This window comes from Oncorhynchus tshawytscha, linkage group LG11 (assembly GCF_018296145.1).
Source record: "Oncorhynchus tshawytscha isolate Ot180627B linkage group LG11, Otsh_v2.0, whole genome shotgun sequence".
NCBI classification, from domain to species: Eukaryota; Metazoa; Chordata; class Actinopteri; order Salmoniformes; family Salmonidae; genus Oncorhynchus; species Oncorhynchus tshawytscha.
In genome coordinates, this window is record NC_056439.1 from 42605798 (window position 1) to 42625881 (window position 20084).

Genomic DNA, 20084 nt, shown 5'->3' on the forward strand with positions numbered 1-20084 from the left:
CAATTTTCTGGAAGCTTGCTTCAGAACTCGGGTATTTTCTCTATACCAGGGAGCTAGTTTCTTATGACAAATGTTTTTTGTTTTTAGGGGTGCGACTGCATCTAGGGTATTGTGCAAGGTTAAATTGAGTTCCTCAGTTAGGTGGTTAACTGATTTTTGTACTCTGACGTCCTTGGGTAGGCGGAGGGAGTCTGGAAAGGCATCTAGGAATCTTTGGGTTGTCCGAGAATTTATAGCACGACTTTTGATGATCCTTGGTTGGGGTCTGAGCAGATTATTTGTTGCGATTGCAAACGTAATAAAATGGTGATCCGGATTATGAGGAAAAACATTAAGATCCACAACATTTATTCCACGGGACAAAACTAGGTCCAGAGTATGACTGTGGCAATAGGTCCGGAGTCATGTTGGACAAAACCCACTGGGTCGATGATGGCTCTGAAAGCCTTTTGGAGTGGGTCTGTGGACTTTTCCATGTGAATATTAAAGTCATCAAAAATGTGAATATTATCTGCCATGACTACAAGGTCCGATAGGAATTCAGGGAACTCAGTGAGGAACGCTGTAAATGGCCCAGGAGGCCTGTAAACAGTAGCTCTAAAAAGTGATTGAGTAGGCTGCATAGACTTCATGACTAGAAGATCAAAAGACAAAACATTTTTGGGGGGGTAAATTGAAATTTGCTATCATAAATGTTAGCAACACCTCCGCCTTTTCGGGATGCGCGGGGGATATGGTCACTAGTGTAACCAGGAGGTGAGGCCTCATTTAACACTGTAAATTCATCAGTCTTAAGCCGTGTTTCAGTCAGGCCAATCACATCAAGATTATGATCAGTGATTAGTTCATTCACTATAACTGCCTTGGAAGTGAGGGATCTAACATTAAGTAGCTCTATTGTGAGATGTGAGGTATCACAATCTCTTTCAATAATTTCAGGAAAGGAGGAGGTCTTTATTCCAGTGAGATTGCTAAGGCGATCACCGCCATGTTTAGTTTTGCCCAACCTAGGTCGAGGCACAGACACAGTCTCAATGGGGATAGCTGAGCTGACTACACTGACTGTGCTAGTGGCAGACTCCACTAAGCTGGTAGGCTGGCTAACAGCCTGCTGCCTGGCCTGCACCCTATTTCATTGTGGAGCTAGAGGAGTTAGAGCCCTGTCTATGTTCATAGATAAGATGAGAGCATTTATACTACTATCTGTACTTACTGGTGGCACAGACGCTGTTTCATTCTTTTAGACAAGTAAAATAGACAAGTAAAACATTGAAAATAAAAGTAACAAATAATTAAACAGCAGTAAAATAACAAGTGAAGCTATATACAAGGGGTAACGGTACAGTGTCAATGTGCGGAGGCACCGGTTAGTTGAGGTAATATGTACATGTAGGTAGAGTTAAAGTGACTGGTCATAGATTATAAACAGAGCAACTTTAAAAGAGGGTTCTGGGTAGCCCTTGATTAGTTGTTCAGGAGTCTTATGGCTTGGAGGTAGAAGCTGTTACAAAGCCTTTTGGACGTTGACTTGGCGCTCCGGTACCTCAAGCCGTGCGGTAGTAGAGAGAACAGTGGCTGGAGTCTTTGACAATTTTTAGGGCCTTCCTCTGACACTGTCTGGTATAGAGGTCTTGGATGGCAGGAAGCTTTGACCCAGTGATGTACTGGGCCATACGCACTACTTTCTGGCTTATGAATGGGTTTTGTTATGATGTTCTTATGAACATGAGCTTCAAATATGTCCAGCCAGCTACTGTGCCAGCCAGGCTTATGTGTCATAATAACCCCTCTCTGTGTGTCTCAGTTGTGGCGGTGAGGTGTAGCCATGGACACCAGCACCTCTCTGGCCATCCAGAGCCTGTTCAGCTACGTGGAGGAGGACAACGTGCCGGCCATCAAAGCCCACCTGGACAAGTTCAAGGAGGTGGACAGCAGGAGCGAGGTGAGTGGAAGGCACTGCTAAGTATACATTAAAGGGGAAGTTCACCCGTTTTTACATGTGGACTTATTTAGTGCAGAGATATTATCTAGAGTGAGATTGTGATGTAATAGGAGTTGGTTTGGAGTGTTTCATAACATGCTTTAGACACATTTACATAATGCATTGTAATCAATGGCAAGCGATGACTCAGCAAAATGTGAGATTGATGAAACAAAATATTTTTAAAAACAGTTTTGGGGATCAACTACTAGCACAGAAATAATGAAAATAAGGCCATATGTAAAAATGGGTGAACTTCCCCTTTAACATTGGCTCAATGAAGAGTTCAGCCACAAGCCATATGTGACATGCACACACTGCTACAAGCATGCTAGAGCAATATCCACCGTTGTAGTACGGATGAAGCCTGAGCCATTTTATTTAAGATTTTAAAACAGGTATTTTAAATCCTGGATGCTGATTGTTTTTTTAGACAGGCAGCCCAATTCTGATATTATTTTCTGAAAATGAATTGATGTGAGAAGATCTGATGTGATTAGTGGAAAAAATATCAGAATTGGACTGGCTGTGCGATCGCAGCTTAAATCTACCAAATAATCCAACCTCCACATATTTAACACTTTACCAGGTCAATAAGCAACTAAAACAGCCATTAGTATTCTGTGTAAACCCATTTTTGAATCTTTCATACCACATTATAAACTGGGTGGTTCCAGCCTTGAATGCTGATTGGCTGACAGCCGTATACCACGGGTATGACAAAACATTTATTTTTACTGCTCTAATTATATTGCTAACCAGTTTATAATAGCAATAAGGTACCCCGGGGTTTGTGGTATATGGCCAATATACCACAGCTAAGGGCTGTATCCAGCCACTCCGCGTTACGTTGTGCATAAGAACAGCCCTTAGCTGTGGTATATTGGCCATATCTCACACCTCGTCGGGCCTTATTGCTTAATTATATCATCATATTAAAGTGATGCTCCAATGAAATCTGGGCTTAGTAGTTAGGCTACTTTGGTGTGATTGATAACTGTTTGTCTCTTTCTCTTCTCTCTCTCTCTTCTCTCGCTCTCTTCTCTCGCTCTCTTCTCTCTCTTCTCTCTCTTTTCTCTTTCTCTCTCTCTCTCTCTCTCTCTCTCTCTCTTCTCTTTCTTATCTCTCTCTCTTCTCTTTCTTATCTCTCCTCTCTCTCTCTCTCTCTCTTCTCTCTGTCTCCTCAGAATGGTCAGACTCTCCTCATGATGGCATCAGAACAGGGCAGCCTAGAGATGGTCCAGGAGCTCCTCAGGAGGGGAGCCAATGTCAACCTGGATGACGTGGTAAACCGACATGCATACACACAGACGCGCATACACAGACGCGCACACACACACACCAAATGGTAGTTAGACCATGGCTTTGAGGTTTGGTGTTGTTTTAGCCACATTATTCAGACATGGCACAGAGGTCTTAGTGTCCAGGCTGCAGAACTCACCACACTGTGGTTGGGTTAATACAGAGCCCCATAATGAACACCTGTAGAATGCCTCAGGCCTCAGTTAGAGTAAATGACAGGGTGTAGATCTGCTGTCTCCATCCACACACACACACACACACGCACACACACTCTCTCAACCTCTTACTAAACCACACACACACACACACTCAGACTCTCACTATGCTAGACTGAGTGAGACTGACCAGACCTGGGCACTGTCTCTCTCTCTCTCTTTTCTCTGTCTGACACTAACTGTCTCCACCCTGCATCCATGAGCACCTGGTACGACCAGCTGGTAGGTACAGCATTGTGGAGCCACAATGTGATTGGGGTTTCCGTGGCGACCCAGTGTAACCCCTGTGTGTTCTGCCCGTCAACAGGACTGCTGGACGGCGCTGATCTCGGCGGCTAAGGAGGGCCATGTGGAGGTGGTGAAGGAGCTGCTGGCCAACAATGCCAGCCTGGAGCACCGGGACATGGTAGGAGAGTAGAGGGGATGGCACTGGGTACTGGGTATTGGGAAGAGACATTGGCAGAGTGGGTACTCTGAAGGAAACAGTAAAGCTTTTGAACCGGTGTGTAACATTTCTCTTGAAAAACTAGTTTGATTGAAACAGCTCGGAAAAACATCTTTAGAAAAATATGAAAGGATGATTATGCTTGATCTGGCCTTCTTTTTTGGGGGGATAATAATGTGTTTTGAAAAGCTTTCATGTCTAAAACATTCTGGGGTGAAGAAGGTAGCTTACAACTCTGGCACAGCAGTGTATCTGTCATTAATAGTGTCCATAGGATATTCCGTATGAGAGCTAGAATACAATACAATTTATATGACGGGTGGGTCTAATCCTGAATGCTGATTGGTTAAAACCGCAGAACACTAAACAATACAATACAATACTTTCTTTACTGGTCCATTTGCACGGATATTCTTTATTTTTTGCTGTCACACTACCAGACCTGACATACAATGGTAGAACTAGTTTCTTCACATTCTTCCTCTATTTGTTCTGTGTCACTGCAATCCATTCCAGGCTGCTTTTTAAAAAGGTTTTCAACCTTTATTTAACTAGGCAAGTCAGTTAAGAAGAAATTCTTATTTACAATGACGGCCTGCTTTGTAGTGACTCATCCGTTAGCTTCAGACACGATTCCATTAGCTTCATTATGATCTCCTCCATTTTGTAATAATTGCATTTCGTGAGCTCTGGGTGTCTGGAGTACATTAACCTGGTTAATAACTGTAAAACAACCTCTCAGTGGAAGGAAGCCCATTTCATATCCTACAGTATCTTTCCACAGTTCTGTGTTCATTCAAATTTCATAGTATAGTTCATATTCAAGGCTATTCTAAATGCCTTGTTTTTGCAATACGCCAATGAGAGAGATAAGCCTTTTGGTTTTCCTCTGCAAAGGAAAGCATTCAGAGAGTGGTATTGAAGTAGCATTGGGGGGGGGGGTGTAATGGAGAAAATACTAATGCCTGTTTGTTCATTATGAGTGTCGTCATGGCCAAGGCTTTCTCACTTAGGATGCATTTTACCTTCTGAGATGTGCTGTTTTCATTTCAGATGTTTTATTTAGTTGTCTTGTTCTATTCTAAGGTGACATCAGTCATGGCAGGGTTTGGTGCCAGCCTGTCTGTACTAATAACAGTATTACATCCACTGTGTGGCTACGTACACGTCGTGCTATATGACTACTCCACTGCTGCCCTCTCTCTCTCTCTCTGTGTGTGTTTTACTGTACAGGGGGATGGAGCGCCCTCATGTGGGCTTCCTATAAGGGTCGTGTGGAGGTGGCCCAGCTGCTGCTGGAGAAAGGAGCTAGCCCCAACATCACTGGCCAGGTACTATTCCTATATAAAGAGCTTTTACCGTGTAGTTATTCATACATGAAATAACTTATTGTCATAATTAGGTACTGTATATCATTAGTCTATTACAGTGTTAGTTAAATATGCTAATGTCTGTCCTTCCAGTACAGTGTGTTTCCTGTCATCTGGGCAGCCGGACGAGGCCATGCTGAGATCGTCCATCTCCTCATTAAGCATGGCGCTAAAGTCAACTGCTCTGACAAGGTAAGCACACAGACACATACTCACCACCGGTTCTGTCTTATACAAAATTATTTTTAAAAAGCAACCTGAAGTAAGTTAGGATCTTATTTAAACTACGCCAATGACCCTACTTAAGGTGTTTCAATAATCATCAATGCTGTCTCTCTCTCTCTCTCCATCCCTGTTCTCAGTATGGCACTACCCCGTTGATCTGGGCAGCCAGGAAGGGCCACTTTGACAGTGTGATGCACCTGCTGGTCAATGGGGCTGATGTGGACCAGGAGGGAGCGGTAAGTGGACCTCCCTACTCTTATTAAAACTCCAGGATATCCCTATACGGTCACAACGTCTCACTAAAGGCTCATGCAAGACAGGCGTTTGCTATTTTCACCAAACAAGTTCAGTATTGTTAGAGGTTGTGGTTGAAACGTCTTACTACACTGTGACATGAGGCCTTGTATAATAACGTCTTTCCAGATGATATTCCCAGTCATATCACTTGGGTATTGTGCTAAATCACTCAAATCAGACTGTTCTTCTCCCCCTATCAGCATTGTGCTAAATCAGACTGTTCTTCTCCCCCTATCAGCATTGTGCTAAATCAGACTGTTCTTCTCCCCCTATCAGCATTGTGCTAAATCAGACTGTTCTTCTCCCCCTATCAGCATTGTGCTAAATCAGACTGTTCTTCTCCCCTATCAGCATTGTGCTAAATCAGACTGTTCTTCTCCCCTATCAGCATTGTGCTAAATCAGACTGTTCTTCTCCCCCTATCAGCATTGTGCTAAATCAGACTGTTCTTCTCCCCCTATCAGTATTGTGCTAAATCAGACTGTTCTTCTCCCCCTATCAGCATTGTGCTAAATCAGACTGTTCTTCTCCCCCTATCAGCATTGTGCTAAATCAGACTGGTCTTCTCCCCCTAACAGAATTCCATGACAGCTCTAATTGTGGCGGTGCGGGGTGGTTTCAATGAGGTGGTGAAGGAGCTTCTGAAGAGGAACCCCAACGTCAACATGACAGACAAGGACGGCAACACAGCCCTGATGATCGCTGCCAAGGAGGGCTACACTGAGATAGTACAGGACCTGCTGGATGCTGGCACCTACGTCAACATACCAGACAGGGTAGGTGACAACAACACAGGCTGTATACTATTGTAGTGATGTGCGCTGAGAGTCGGGAAGCAAGTTCAGGGAGTGAGTGTTTTAATAAATAAACACAACATAATACAAAAATAAGAAACACAAACAAGGCACAGAACTGACATAGGAACAGAAACAATAACGCCTGGGGAAGGAACCAAAGACACTATATATATGGGGAAGGTATTCAGGGAGGTGATGGAGTCCAGGTGAGTCTGATAATGTGCAGGTGCGCGTAACGATGGTGACAGGAGTGCGCCATAACGATCGGCCTGGTGACCTAGAGGCCGGAGAGGTAGCACACGTGACAGATAGACCAGTGGTTGCCAACCGGTTTATATCTTCAAGACATTCCTAGTCGATCACCAAATATTTCTGTAGAAAAGCCAATGAACGATAGTCTTGCACTCTTTTTTTCGTGTTGAGCTGTTGCCAGTAGGTGCACTTGATTCAAAAGTCCTGCACACCGGGTAAGCAACGTGTTCCCATGACACAAACTCCGCCCACCCGGCAGACTGGCAAATCTGTGACTAAATCGAGTGCACCTGCTGCGCTGCCCAATCGGATAGCTTCCGTGACCCTGGCCACAGCCACGTTTTTAATAGTCTACTAGCCTACATAAGATGTAATAACTTTTAAAACCATGACCACAGAGAGGCTGTCAATGAATACAGCAAAGAGCTGCTGGTTATATGACTGAGTTCATGTTTAAGTTTACATTCAGCACTGTCACTGTTTTTATTCAACACTATTACAAAATGTGCTTCTCCGTACTTCCACTCGGGCTGCAGCTGTAGTGAATGAGTAGCCAGGTATCGACAGCCCTGCGTTTTATTATTATTAGCAGCTCGTCGTGTAGATTTTAATATTAAGGAATATTGAACTTTCTCTGGTTATAGGAACAACATGATTTTGTACATGAGGCAGATGCGGTGTGGCTCTAGTTTTGCCATCAGGTGGAAGACTGTCCCCTCTCTCTGGTCAGTCTCACCTCTCTCTGGTCAGTCTCACCTCTCTCTGGTCAGTCTCACCTCTCTCTGGTCAGTCTCACCTCTCTCTGGTCAGTCTCACCAGAGGAAAGGAAGAAGAGAGTAGGTAGAAGACGGTGTCACCTCTCTCTGGTCAGTCTCACCAGAGGAAAGGAAGAAGAGAGCAGGTAGAAGACTGTGTCACCTCTCTCTGGTCAGTCTCACCTCTCTCTGGTCAGTCTCACCTCTCTCTGGTCAGTCTCACCAGAGGAAAGGAAGGAGAGAGCAGGTAGAAGACGGTGTCCCCTCTCTCTGGTCAGTCTCACCTCTCTCTGGTCAGTCTCACCAGAGGAAAGGAAGAAGAGAGCAGGTAGAAGACTGTCACCTCTCTCTGGTCAGTCTCACCTCTCTGGTCAGTCTCACCAGAGGAAAGGAAGAAGAGAGCAGGTAGAAGACTGTGTCACCTCTCTCTGGTCAGTCTCACCTCTCTCTGGTCAGTCTCACCAGAGGAAAGGAAGGAGAGAGCAGGTAGAAGACTGTGTCACCTCTCTCTGGTCAGTCTCACCTCTCTCTGGTCAGTCTCACCAGAGGAAAGGAAGGAGAGAGCAGGTAGAAGACGGTGTCCCCTCTCTCTGGTCAGTCTCACCTCTCTCTGGTCAGTCTCACCAGAGGAAAGGAAGGAGAGAGCAGGTAGAAGACGGTGTCCCCTCTCTCTGGTCAGTCTCACCTCTCTGGTCAGTCTCACCAGAGGAAAGGAAGAAGAGAGCAGGGACCGTGAATGGCGGTTGGGAAAAATCGTTTTGAACGAAAAATCGTTTTCAACTTGAAATTCAAGTCGGAAACTCTGGCATCTTTCTAGAGCTCTGACTTTTCAACCTGAAGATCACGGATGTTTTGATTTGACGTCGTTGACCATCAGATGCAAACACCATCAGTCCAGTAAAATAAAAAAACTAATTATTTCAATGCATGCTCCACAGTGCCTCACAAGTGCTAAACCAACGGATCTATTCTGTTATCAAAGCTCGAGTTTTGAAATCTAATATGGTCTGATTAACAATATTGTCAGGCCAGGCATATAGCCAATATGCTGTGATATGTATTAGGCCTACTGCTGAAACCTCATTCCTATAGAACTGTTTGTGTGAGTTTCATGTAAAAAAAATAAAATCTGAGCAGTAGATCTCAGTTTGCTTTTTGACTGTGAAAGGGATCTTGACTCAGAAAAGGTTGGTGCCCACTGCTATAGACTAGATAGGAAGAGATACATACTGTAGGTAAAGATGGTTAGTTTAAAGGAGGGTCAACGTACCAGACAGGGTAGGCAACCATCACCAGTCACTAAAGATTAGCTGAAGTGTTGCCCTGACAACCCTGCCAATACACAGCGTAGAGTCTAGACATGATTAAATCAACCTGAATGATAAATGTCATGATATATGGATAAATGTGCTGATGGTAACAGTATCATCAGCTGCTCTACACTATAGTCTATCTCCTCTGTTCTGTGATGATTCAGTGTGTGTTCTCTGTAGTGAAAGCCTGTGGTGTTTCCTGTGTGTGTCACACAGAGTGGGGAGACGGTACTGATTGGAGCAGTGCGAGGAGGACATGTGGAGATCGTCAGAGCCCTTCTGAATAAATATGCCGACATTGACGTCAGGGGACAGGTAGGAGTCTCTAATGTGACACATCCACATTGTTAAAAGTCAAATGCAGCCGTTTCTATCTCCATATCAAATCATTTCTGGGTAACAATGAAGTACCTTACTGTGATTTTTTTTTTTTTTACCATTTTAATTGAAAACACAAAAAACAGCTTCTTAGCAAAGAGCAATTTCTCAAGCTAGAGTTTAGATAGGACCGTCTGGGAGTGGTCTAACTGAAAACTGAAAACAACCTGTTATTGGCAGAGCGGTTTGGAACTCTCTCTCTTATTGGTCTATTAACTAATTTTACCGGGTGATGTCACAAGGCAGGCCAAAACTCCATCCCACCAAAACAGGCTAAAAGTTTTATGCATCTTTTCAAACAGCTCTTACACTAAAAGGGCATTATCATCATTTTTTAAAACAATTTTACAGTTTTATTTCAACCTCAGTGTGGAAATATATGTAACACAGAAAAATCTCATTTTTGACTGCACTGGGCCTTTAACATTTATTTGATCTATCATCATGCCAATACTGGTCCCATTCATTAGGGCACACTGTAGCAAAACGTTTTACAATGGAAAACAAAAACAAGCATTTTTTTATTGGGCATATTCAGGTAGTCCCTCCCTGTTTCTGTCGCTATTCGCTGTGCATTTATTCCACTTGTCATGATTCTAATCTTTAACTCTCCATTGTTAGAAAAGGACCCGTAAGTAAGCATTTCAGCGTTAATCTACACCAGTTGTTTAAAAAGCAAGTGACAAAGAACATTTGAATTGATTTAATGAATACGACCATGTTCTCAACTGTGCTAAACAGGACAGTAAGACTGCTCTCTACTGGGCGGTAGAGAAGGGGAACTGCACCATGGTGAGAGACATCCTTCAGTGCAACCCGGACACTGAGAGTTGCACCAAGGTAAGGAACCGCCACAGCTGTTTCATTGCACTATGACAAATTCTTCACCGTGATGAAGTTATCCTTGTTTCAAAATAATTTTTTTCACAAGTCATTAAAGTTGCAAATAAACCTTTGCTTGCTTATATTCTCTAGGTCTGAGATGATGATGATGATGTGTGTTTCAGGATTCAGAGACCCCTCTGATCAAAGCCACCAAGATGAGGAACATTGAGATAGTAGAGCTGCTCCTGCACAGAGGGGCCAAGGTGGCTGCTGTGGACAAGGTACTGGAGAAACACAACATATAGAGCCTATGTCTTTCAAATATCATCACAGGTTCTGTATTCAAGCCAAAGAATTTCATGGATGTCAGTTAGCTTTTCACAAGACTGCTTATTAGATGGAAAGTTAAATGGAGGTGAAACGTTCTTGACATTTGAATGATGTTACTGTTTTATGTCTGATGTGACCGCCAAATATATATCCACATTGTGTGTAACTGTAAAGTTTCTATAGTCTACTGTAATCATCTCTCTCCCCTACTCTACTGTAATCATCTCTCTCCCCTACTCTACTGTAATCATCTCTCTCCCCTACTCTACTGTAATCATCTCTCTCCCCTACTCATCATCTCTCTCCCATCTACTCTCTCTCTCCCTACTCTACTGTACTGTAATCATCTCTCTCCCTACTCTACTCTGTAATCATCTCTCCCCTACTACTCTACTGTAATCATCTCTCTCCCTACTCTACTCATCTCTCTCCCCTACTCTACTGTAATCATCTCTCTACTCATCTCTCTCCCCTACTCTACTGTAATCATCTCTCTCCCTACTCTACTGTAATCATCTCTCCCCTACTACTCATACTGTAATCATCTCTCTCCCCTACTCTAATCATCTCTCTCCCCTACTCTACTGTAATCATCTCTCTCCCTACTCTACTGTAATCATCTCTCTCCTCTACTGTAATCATCTACTGTAATCATCTCTCTCCTACTCTACTCATCTCTCTCCTACTCTACTGTAATCATCTCTCTCCCTGTAATCATCTCTCTCCCTACTCTACTGTAATCATCTCTCTCCCCTACTCTACTGTAATCTCTACTCTACTGTAATCATCTCTCTCCCTCTACTGTAATCTCTACTGTAATCATCTCTCTCCCTACTCTACTGTAATCATCTCTCTCCTCTACTGTAATCATCTCTCTCCCCTACTCTCTCTCTCCCCTACTGTAATCATCTCTCTCCCTACTCTACTCATACTGTAATCATCTCTCTCCCTACTAATCATCTACTGTAATCATCTCTCTCCCTGTAATCATCTACTGTAATCATCTCTCTCCCTACTCTACTCTCTCCCTACTCTACTGTAATCATCTCTCTCCCTACTAATCATCTACTGTAATCATCTCTCTCCCTACTCTACTCATCTCTCTCCCCTACTGTAAATCATCTCTCTCCCTACTCTACTGTAATCATCTCTCTCCCTCTACTCTACTGTAATCATCTCTCTCCCTACTCTACTGTAATCATCTCTCTCCCCTACTCTACTGTAATCATCTCTCTCCCCTACTCTACTGTAATCATCTCTCTCCTCTACTGTAATCTCTACTCTCTCTCCCTACTCTACTGTAATCATCTCTCTCTACTGTAATCATCTCTCTCCCTACTCTACTGTAATCATCTCTCTCCCCTACTCTACTGTAATCATCTCTCTCCCTACTCTACTGTAATCATCTCTCTCCCTACTCTACTCTAATCATCTAATCATCTCTCTCCCTACTCTACTGTAATCATCTACTGTAACTGTAATCATCTCTCTCCCCTACTCTACTGTAATCATCTCTCTCCCCTACTCTACTGTAATCATCTCTCTCCCTACTCTACTCTAATCATCTCTCTCCCCTACTCTACTCTAATCATCTCTCTCCTCTACTCTACTCTAATCATCTCTCTCCCCTACTCTACTCTAATCATCTCTCTCCCTACTCTACTCTAATCATCTCTCTCCCCTACTCTACTCTAATCATCTCTCTCCCCTACTCTACTCTAATCATCTCTCTCCTATCTCTCTCCCTACTCTACTGTAATCATCTCTCTCCCCTCTACTCTACTCTAAATCATCTCTCTCCCCTACTCTACTGTAATCATCTCTCTCCCTACTCTAATCATCTCTCTCCCTAATCATCTCTCTCCCCTACTCTAATCATCTCTCTCCCTACTCTACTAATCATCTCTCTCCCTACTCTACTGTAATCATCTCTCTCCTCTACTCTAATCATCTCTCTCCCCTACTCTAATCATCTCTCCCCTACTCTACTCTAATCAATCATCTCTCCCCCTACTCTACTCTAATCATCTCTCTCCCCTCTCTCCTCTACTCTACTGTAATCATCTCTCTACTCTAAATCATCTCTCTCCCCTACTCTACTCTAATCATCTCTCTCCCCTACTCTACTCTAATCATCTCTCTCCCCTACTCTACTCTAATCATCTCTCTCCCCTACTCTACTCATCTCTACTCTTCTCATCTCCACTCTACTCTAATTATCTCTACTCTACTCTAATCACCTCTACTCTACTCTAATCATCTCCACTCATCTCTACTCTACTCATCTCTACTCTACTCTAATCATCTCCACTCATCTCTACTCTACTCATCTCTACTTTAATCATCTATACTCTACTCATCTCTACTCTACTCTAATCATGTCTACTATACTCTAATCATCTCTACTCATCTCTACTCTAATCATGTCAACTCTACTCTAATCATCTCTACTCTACTCTAATCATGTCTACTATACTCTAATCATCTCTACTCATCTCTACTCTAATCATGTCAACTCGACTCTAATCTTCTCTACTCATTCTACTCTAATCATATCATCTCTACTCATCTCTACTCTAATCATATCATCTCTACTCATCTCTACTCTAATAATCTCTAGTCTACTCTGATCTACTCTACTCTAATCATCTCTACTCTACTCTGAACATCTCTACTCTAATCATCTCTACTCTACTCTGATCTACTCTACTCTAATCATCTCTACTCTACTCTGAACATCTCTACTCTACTCTAATTATCTCTACTCTAATCATCTCTACTCTACTCTAATCATCTCTCTCTCCCTGTGTCTAGAAAGGAGACACAGCCCTTCACATTGCCATCAGAGGGCGGAGCCGCAAGCTGGCTGAGCTCCTCCTGAGGAACCCTAAAGATGGCCGCCTGCTCTACCGCCCCAACAAAGCCGGCGAGACGCCTTACAACATTGACTGCACCCACCAGAAAAGCATCCTCACCCAGATATTTGGAGCCAGTGAGAAATTATACTTTATCATGAAGATATGCATATTAAAACAGATATAGTCAACTAGTGTTGAAGTACTCTAGTGTTGAATATGAACCTGTTATTATGAAAGAAAAATGTAACAAAGAAAATATAACATTCAAATGCTATTATTTAAGTCACCTGTTAATATGAATCATTACTCTGAAAGTTTAGCTCGCTCACTCTTATTTTGGATAAATTGTGGTATTAATGAAGTTATGACCACTGACACTCCCCCCTCTCTCTCTCTCCATTCCCTTCTCTCTCTCTCCATTCCCTTCTCTCTCTCTCTCTCCATTCCCTTCTCTCTCTCTCTCTCCATTCCCTTCTCTCTCTCTCTCCATTCCCTTCTCTCTCTCTCTCCATTCCCTTCTCTCTCTCTCTCCATTCCCTTCTCTCTCTCTCTCTCTCCATTCCCTTCTCTCTCTCTCTCCATTCCCTTCTCTCTCTCTCTCTCTCTCTCTCCATTCCCTTCTCTCTCTCTCTCTCTCTCTCTCTTCTCTCTCTCTCCCTGTTCCTCTCTCTCTCTCTCTCTCTCTCTCTTCTCTTCTTTCTCTCTCTCCCTCTCTCTCTCTCTCTCTCTCTCTCTCTCTCTCTCTCTCTCTCTCTCTCTCTCTCTCTCTCCCTCCCTGTTCCCTTCTTTCTCTCTCTCTCTTTCTCTCTCTCTCCCTGTTCCCTTCTTTCTCTCTCTCTCTCTCTCCTCTCTCTGTTCCCTTCTTTCTCTCTCTCTCTCTCTCTCTCTCTCCCCGTTCCCTTCTCTCCCTCCCCCTCCCTCTCTCTCTCTCTCTCTCCCTGCCCCTATCTGTCAGAGCACCTGTCTCCTTCTGAGTCTGACGGTGACATGCTGGGGTATGATCTGTACAGCAGTGCCCTAGCAGACATCCTCAGTGAGCCCACCATGCAGCCTCCTATCTGTGTGGGCCTGTACGCCCAGTGGGGCAGCGGCAAGTCCTTCCTGCTCAAGAAACTGGAGGGTAAGAGAGGACCACCAGGAACACCACTGAGGCTGTTTTCGACTGTTTTGTTTCAGCTGAAGCTTCACAAAGCGCGCTAATCTAAAAATAGTAAAATACTACTACAACAACAATATCAATCTTGAAGTGAACATGTCAGCCTATTTATTAAAGTTCTGGACATTACCTGGACAATGTGTTTCATTTTTACTCAGTCCCAGTTCTCTGCCTTAGTGCCTCATTTGTAGGTCCCCGTGTTAGGCAGGACCAGCTAAAGACCCTGACTCATTTGTAGGTCCCCGTGTTTGGCAGGACCAGCTAAAGGCCCTGACTCATTTGCAGTTTCCTATTCTTATGTGTAACCTGCTTCCCCCCCTCCTACAGATGAGATGAAGAATTTTGCAGGCCAGCAGATTGAACCTCTGTTCCAGTTCTCCTGGCTGGTGGTTTTCCTCACGCTGCTGCTGTGTGGCTCTGTAGCTCTGGTCCTGGGCTTCACAGTCACCCACCGCCTGGCCATCGCCGTCTCCCTCAGCCTCCTCGCCCTGCTCTATGTCTTCTTTGGTGAGAAACACTAGAATAGAATGGAGCAGAAGAAGATAATATTTTGTAGAGTAGAGATGTTTATAGAATAGAATGGAGCAGAAGATGATAATATTTTGTAGAGTAGAGATGTTTATAGAATAGAATAGAATGGAGCAGAAGATGCTAATATTTTGTAGAGTAGAGATGTTTATAGAATAGAATGGAGCAGAAGAAGATAATATTTTGTAGAGTAGAGATGTTTATAGAATAGAATGGAGCAGAAGATGATAATATTTTGTAGAGTAGAGATGTTTATAGAATAGAATGGAGCAGAAGAAGATAATATTTTGTAGAGTAGAGATGTTTATAGAAGAATAGAATGGAGCAGAAGATGATAATATTTTGTAGAGTAGAGATATTTATAGAATAGAATAGAATGGAGCAGAAGATGATAATATTTTGTAGAGTAGAGATGTTTATAGAGTAGAATAGAATGGAGCAGAAGACGATAATATTTTGTAGAGTAGAGATGTTTATAGAATAGAATGGAGCAGAAGACGATAATATTTTGTAGAGTAGAGATGTTTATAGAATAGAATGGAGCAGAAGACGATAATATTTTGTAGAGTAGAGATGTTTATAGAATAGAATGGAGCAGAAGATGATAATATTTTGTAGAGTAGAGATGTTTATAGAATAGAATAGAATGGAGCAGAAGATGCTAATATTTTGTAGAGTAGAGATGTTTATAGAATAGAATGGAGCAGAAGAAGATAATATTTTGTAGAGTAGAGATGTTTATAGAGTAGAATAGAATGGAGCAGAAGATGATAATATTTTGTAGAGTAGAGATATTTATAGAGTAGAATAGAATGGAGCAGAAGATGATAATATTTTGTAGAGTAGAGATGTTTATAGAATAGAATGGAGCAGAATTTGATAACATTTTGTAGAGTAGAGATGTTTATAGAATAGAATGGAGCAGAAGATGCTAATATTTTGTAGAGTAGAGATGTTTATAGAATAGAATGGAGCAGAAGAAGATAATATTTTGTAGAGTAGAGATGTTTATAGAGTAGAATAGAATGGAGCAGAAGATGATAATATTTTGTAGAGTAGAGATATTTATAGAGTAGAATAGAATGGAGCAGAAGACGATAATATTTTGTAGAGTAGAGATGTTTATAGAGTAGAATAGAATGGAGCAGAAGACGATAATATTTTGTAGAGTAGAGATGTTTATAGAATAGAATGGAGCAGAAGACGATAATATTTTGTAGAGTAGAGATGTTTATAGAATAGAATGGAGCAGAAGAGAATATTATACAGTAGAATACGTCAAATAAGAAGTTTCGGCCTTGGCCTGAGTGTTCTGCAGTTAGGGAAAGTTGCACGTATTATATCACTAGAGGGCGCCATTGGTCTGTTAGTTTTGAGCAGCTGTACAGTGTTTCATTAAATAAAACTACATTTTTAAGGTTCTTGCCACTGGATGTCAACATAGGTGGGTGAAAGTCTGATGGTCAATCAGAAATATGATGTATTCTCTCTCTCTCTCTCTCTCTCCTCTCTCTCTTCTCTCTTCTCTCTCCTCTCTCTCTCCTCTATCTCTTCTATCTCTTCTATCTCTTCTCTCTCTTCTCTCTCTTCTCTCTCTTCTCTCTCCTCTCTCCTCTCTCTCTCCTCTCTCTCCTCTCTCTCTCTTCTCTCTCTCTCTCTTCTATCTCTTCTCTCTCTCTCTCTCTCTCTCTCTCTCTCTCTCCTCTCTTCTATCTCTTCTCTCTCTTCTCTCTCTCTCTCTCTTCTCTCTCTCTCTCTCTCCTCTCTTCTCTCTTCTCTCTCTCTTCTCTCTCCTCTCTCTTCTCTCGCTCTTCTCTCTTCTCTCTCTTCTCTCTCTCTCTCTCTCTCTCTCCAGTGTTGGTGTACTATGGGGGTCATCGTGAGGGGGAGAACTGGAACTGGGCGTGGGTCCTCAGTACCCGTCTGGCCCGTCAGGTGGGCTACCTGGAGCTGCTTCTTAAACTCATGTTCGTCAACCCCCCCGAGCTGCCTGAGCAGACCACCCGCGCCCTGCCTGTCAGGTAATACACATACAGGACACACACAGATGGACACACGTATGCACACATACACACACACACACACACATAAACACTTACACCTTGATGTGTACAGCCTTGAATAGAAATAGTATTTTCAAGAAACCTTGTGTGTGTCTTTGTGTCAGGTTCCTGTTCACAGACTACAACCGTCTGTCCAGTGTGGGAGGAGAGACGTCTATGGCAGAGATGATAGCCACTCTTTCTGACGCCTGTGAGAGGGAGTTTGGCTTCATGGCCACCCGCCTCTTCAGGGTGTTCAAGAACGAGGAGAACCAAGGTACTACCTTATGTGTCCACTTTGGATATCCTTTAGAATCTTGTCTTATTACCTGTCTCTTATACAGTTTACTTCCTGTACAGTCAAATCCAATCCAAATCAAATCAAACTTTATTTGTCACATGCGCCAAATACCTTACCGTGAAATGCTTACTTACAAGCCCTTAACCAACAATGCAGTTCAAGAAATAGAGTTAAGAAAATATTTACTAAATAAACTGAGGTAAAAAAATAAAATAACACTATAACAATGCGATATACAGGGGGTACCAGTACTGAGTCGATGTGCAGGGGTACAGGTTAGTGGAGGTCATTTGAACATGTAGGTAGGGGTAAAGGTCATTTGTACATGTAGGTAGGTGTAAAGGGACTAGGTAGGGTACAGGTTAGTGGAGGTCATTTGTACATGTAGGTAGGGGTGAAGGTCATTTGTACATGTAGGTAGGGGTAAAGTGACAAGCTAGGGTACAGGTTAGTGGAGGTCATTTGTACATGTAGGTAGGAGTAAAGGTCATTTGTACATGTAGGTAGGTGTAAAGGGACTAGGTAGGATACAGGTTAGTGGAGGTCATTTGAACATGTAGGTAGGGTAAAGGTCATTTGTACATGTAGGTAGGGGTAAAGTGACTAGCTAGGGTACAGGTTAGTGGAGGTCATTTGTACATGTAGGTAGGAGTAAAGGTCATTTGTACATGTAGGTAGGGGTAAAGTGACAAGCTCAGGTTTGGAGGTCATTTGTATATGTAGGTAGGAGTAAAGGTCATTTGTACATGTAGGTAGGAGTAAAGGTCATTTGTACATGTAGGTAGGGTAAAGGTCATTTGAACATGTAGGTAGGGTAAAGGTCATTTGTACATGTAGGTAGGAGTAAAGGTCATTTGTACATGTAGGTAGGGGTAAAGTGACTAGCTAGGGTACAGGTTAGTGGAGGTCATTTGAACATGTTAGGGTAAAGGTCATTTGTACATGTAGGTAGGGGTAAAGTGACTAGCTAGGGTACAGGTTAGTGGAGGTCATTTGTACATGTAGGTAGGAGTAAAGGTCATTTGTACATGTAGGTAGGAGTAAAGGTCATTTGTACATGTAGGTAGGGGTAAAGTGACAAGCTAGGGTACAGGTTAGTGGAGGTCATTTGTATATGTAGGTAGGAGTAAAGGTCATTTGTACATGTAGGTAGGTGTAAAGGAACTAGGTAGGGTACAGGTTAGTGGAGGTCATTTGAACATGTAGGTAGGGGTAAAGGTCATTTGTACATGTAGGTAGGTGTAAAGGGACTAGGTAGGGTACAGGTTAGTGGAGGTCATTTGTACATGTAGGTAGCGTACAGGGTACAGTCAGTGTTAATGTGGCTGTCATTGGCCTCATGTCTATCTACTGGAAGGGCGTAGTTATTTCCCTATAATGCATAGGGCTGTTACGAGTCTTTATTTATTTTTGTTTAATTTAACCTTTATTTAACTAGGGAAGTCAGTTAACTGCCTTGTTCAGGGGCAGAATGACATATTTTTACCTTGTCAGCTCAGGGATTCGATCCAGCAACCTTTCGGTTACTGGCCCAACTCTCTAACCACTAGGCTACCCTGCTGCCCCGATACCAGTATTATAATATTTTTTCCATGGCAAAATGTAAACACGAAGCAGACCAAACTCTATGGTCCTTTAAAAACCTGCTGTAGGTAAAATATTGTGTGCTACAGCTTGGAATGTAAATGTGACTCTGGATGACAACATAATGATGTTTGTTTCCACCATTTAGGCCTGTTTTCATAAAGAAGCTTCGGGTTTCGTTTCCTTTCCACGATACTAATGAGTATTGTGATGTTGATATCGTACCAGGTCCTAATAATGCACACTCTGTCATGCATTATCGCTTGCATAACCCCCCAGGTAAGAAGTGGAAGAAGACGTGCTGCGTGCCCAGCTTCATGCTGTTTGTCGTGACTCTGGGCTGCCTGATCACAGCCATGGCGCTGCTGGCCATCTTCAAGGTACAGACAGACACACACACACACACACACACAAAAATGTTGAGTATGTGCAGTACTGTGTGTGACTTAGGTCTGTGTATGATTCCCCTGTACATAAAAAGTCATAATAATTGAAAACGACTTTTTGAAAGTGGAACTTGTTTATTTTGCTATGAAGGTGCAGCATGACAACCTGACAGTGAACGCGGTGCTGATTGCCATGGCCAGCGTGGTGGGCCTGGCCCTCCTGTTGAACTGCAGGACTTGGTGGCAGGTGGCTGACTCCGTCCTCAACTCTCAGAGGAAGAGGCTGCACAGTGCTGCCAACAAGATGCACAAGCTCAAGAGCGAGGGCTTCATGAAGGTAGTGTAAACAGTCATATTATTTCTCCTGGGGCAGTCTCACTCCTCAGATGTTTGGTTACATGATAATGTTAGACACTTAAAACCTCAATGTTAAAAAAATGATATTAACTGTGTTGTTAATTAGAACTAATCATATGTTGTATGTCTGTATGTCTATTGAATACAATATGTAGTGTGTACTGATTGAGTGTGTGTATGTGTTTGGTTTCTCCATGCCAGGTGTTGAAGCAGGAGGTGGAGCTGATGTCAAAGATGGCCAAGACCATCGACGGTTTCACCCAGAACCAGACCCGCATGACGGTCATCATCGACGGCCTGGACGCTTGCGAGCAGGACAAAGTGCTGCAGATGCTCGACACGGTGTGTGCGTGTGTGTGTGTGTAACATGCTGACCAAACCGTATAC

General features: G+C 42.9%; 1 protein-coding gene across 1 annotated transcript in view; it reads left to right on the top strand.

Moving 5' to 3' along the window:
- Nucleotides 1-20084, top strand: part of LOC112262021 (kinase D-interacting substrate of 220 kDa B) — a 98769-nt gene that overhangs the window by 11312 nt on the left and 67373 nt on the right. Inside the window, 18 exon segments of the mRNA XM_042330149.1 lie at nt 1805-1942; nt 3169-3267; nt 3806-3904; nt 5176-5274; nt 5407-5505; nt 5676-5774; nt 6414-6611; nt 9169-9267; nt 10072-10170; nt 10338-10436; nt 13300-13477; nt 14299-14463; nt 14827-15006; nt 16883-17048; nt 17195-17346; nt 19234-19334; nt 19492-19677; nt 19899-20039. Of these exon segments, the coding sequence (XP_042186083.1) occupies nt 1826-1942; nt 3169-3267; nt 3806-3904; nt 5176-5274; nt 5407-5505; nt 5676-5774; nt 6414-6611; nt 9169-9267; nt 10072-10170; nt 10338-10436; nt 13300-13477; nt 14299-14463; nt 14827-15006; nt 16883-17048; nt 17195-17346; nt 19234-19334; nt 19492-19677; nt 19899-20039 (2376 nt within the window). The 5' untranslated portion in view covers nt 1805-1825.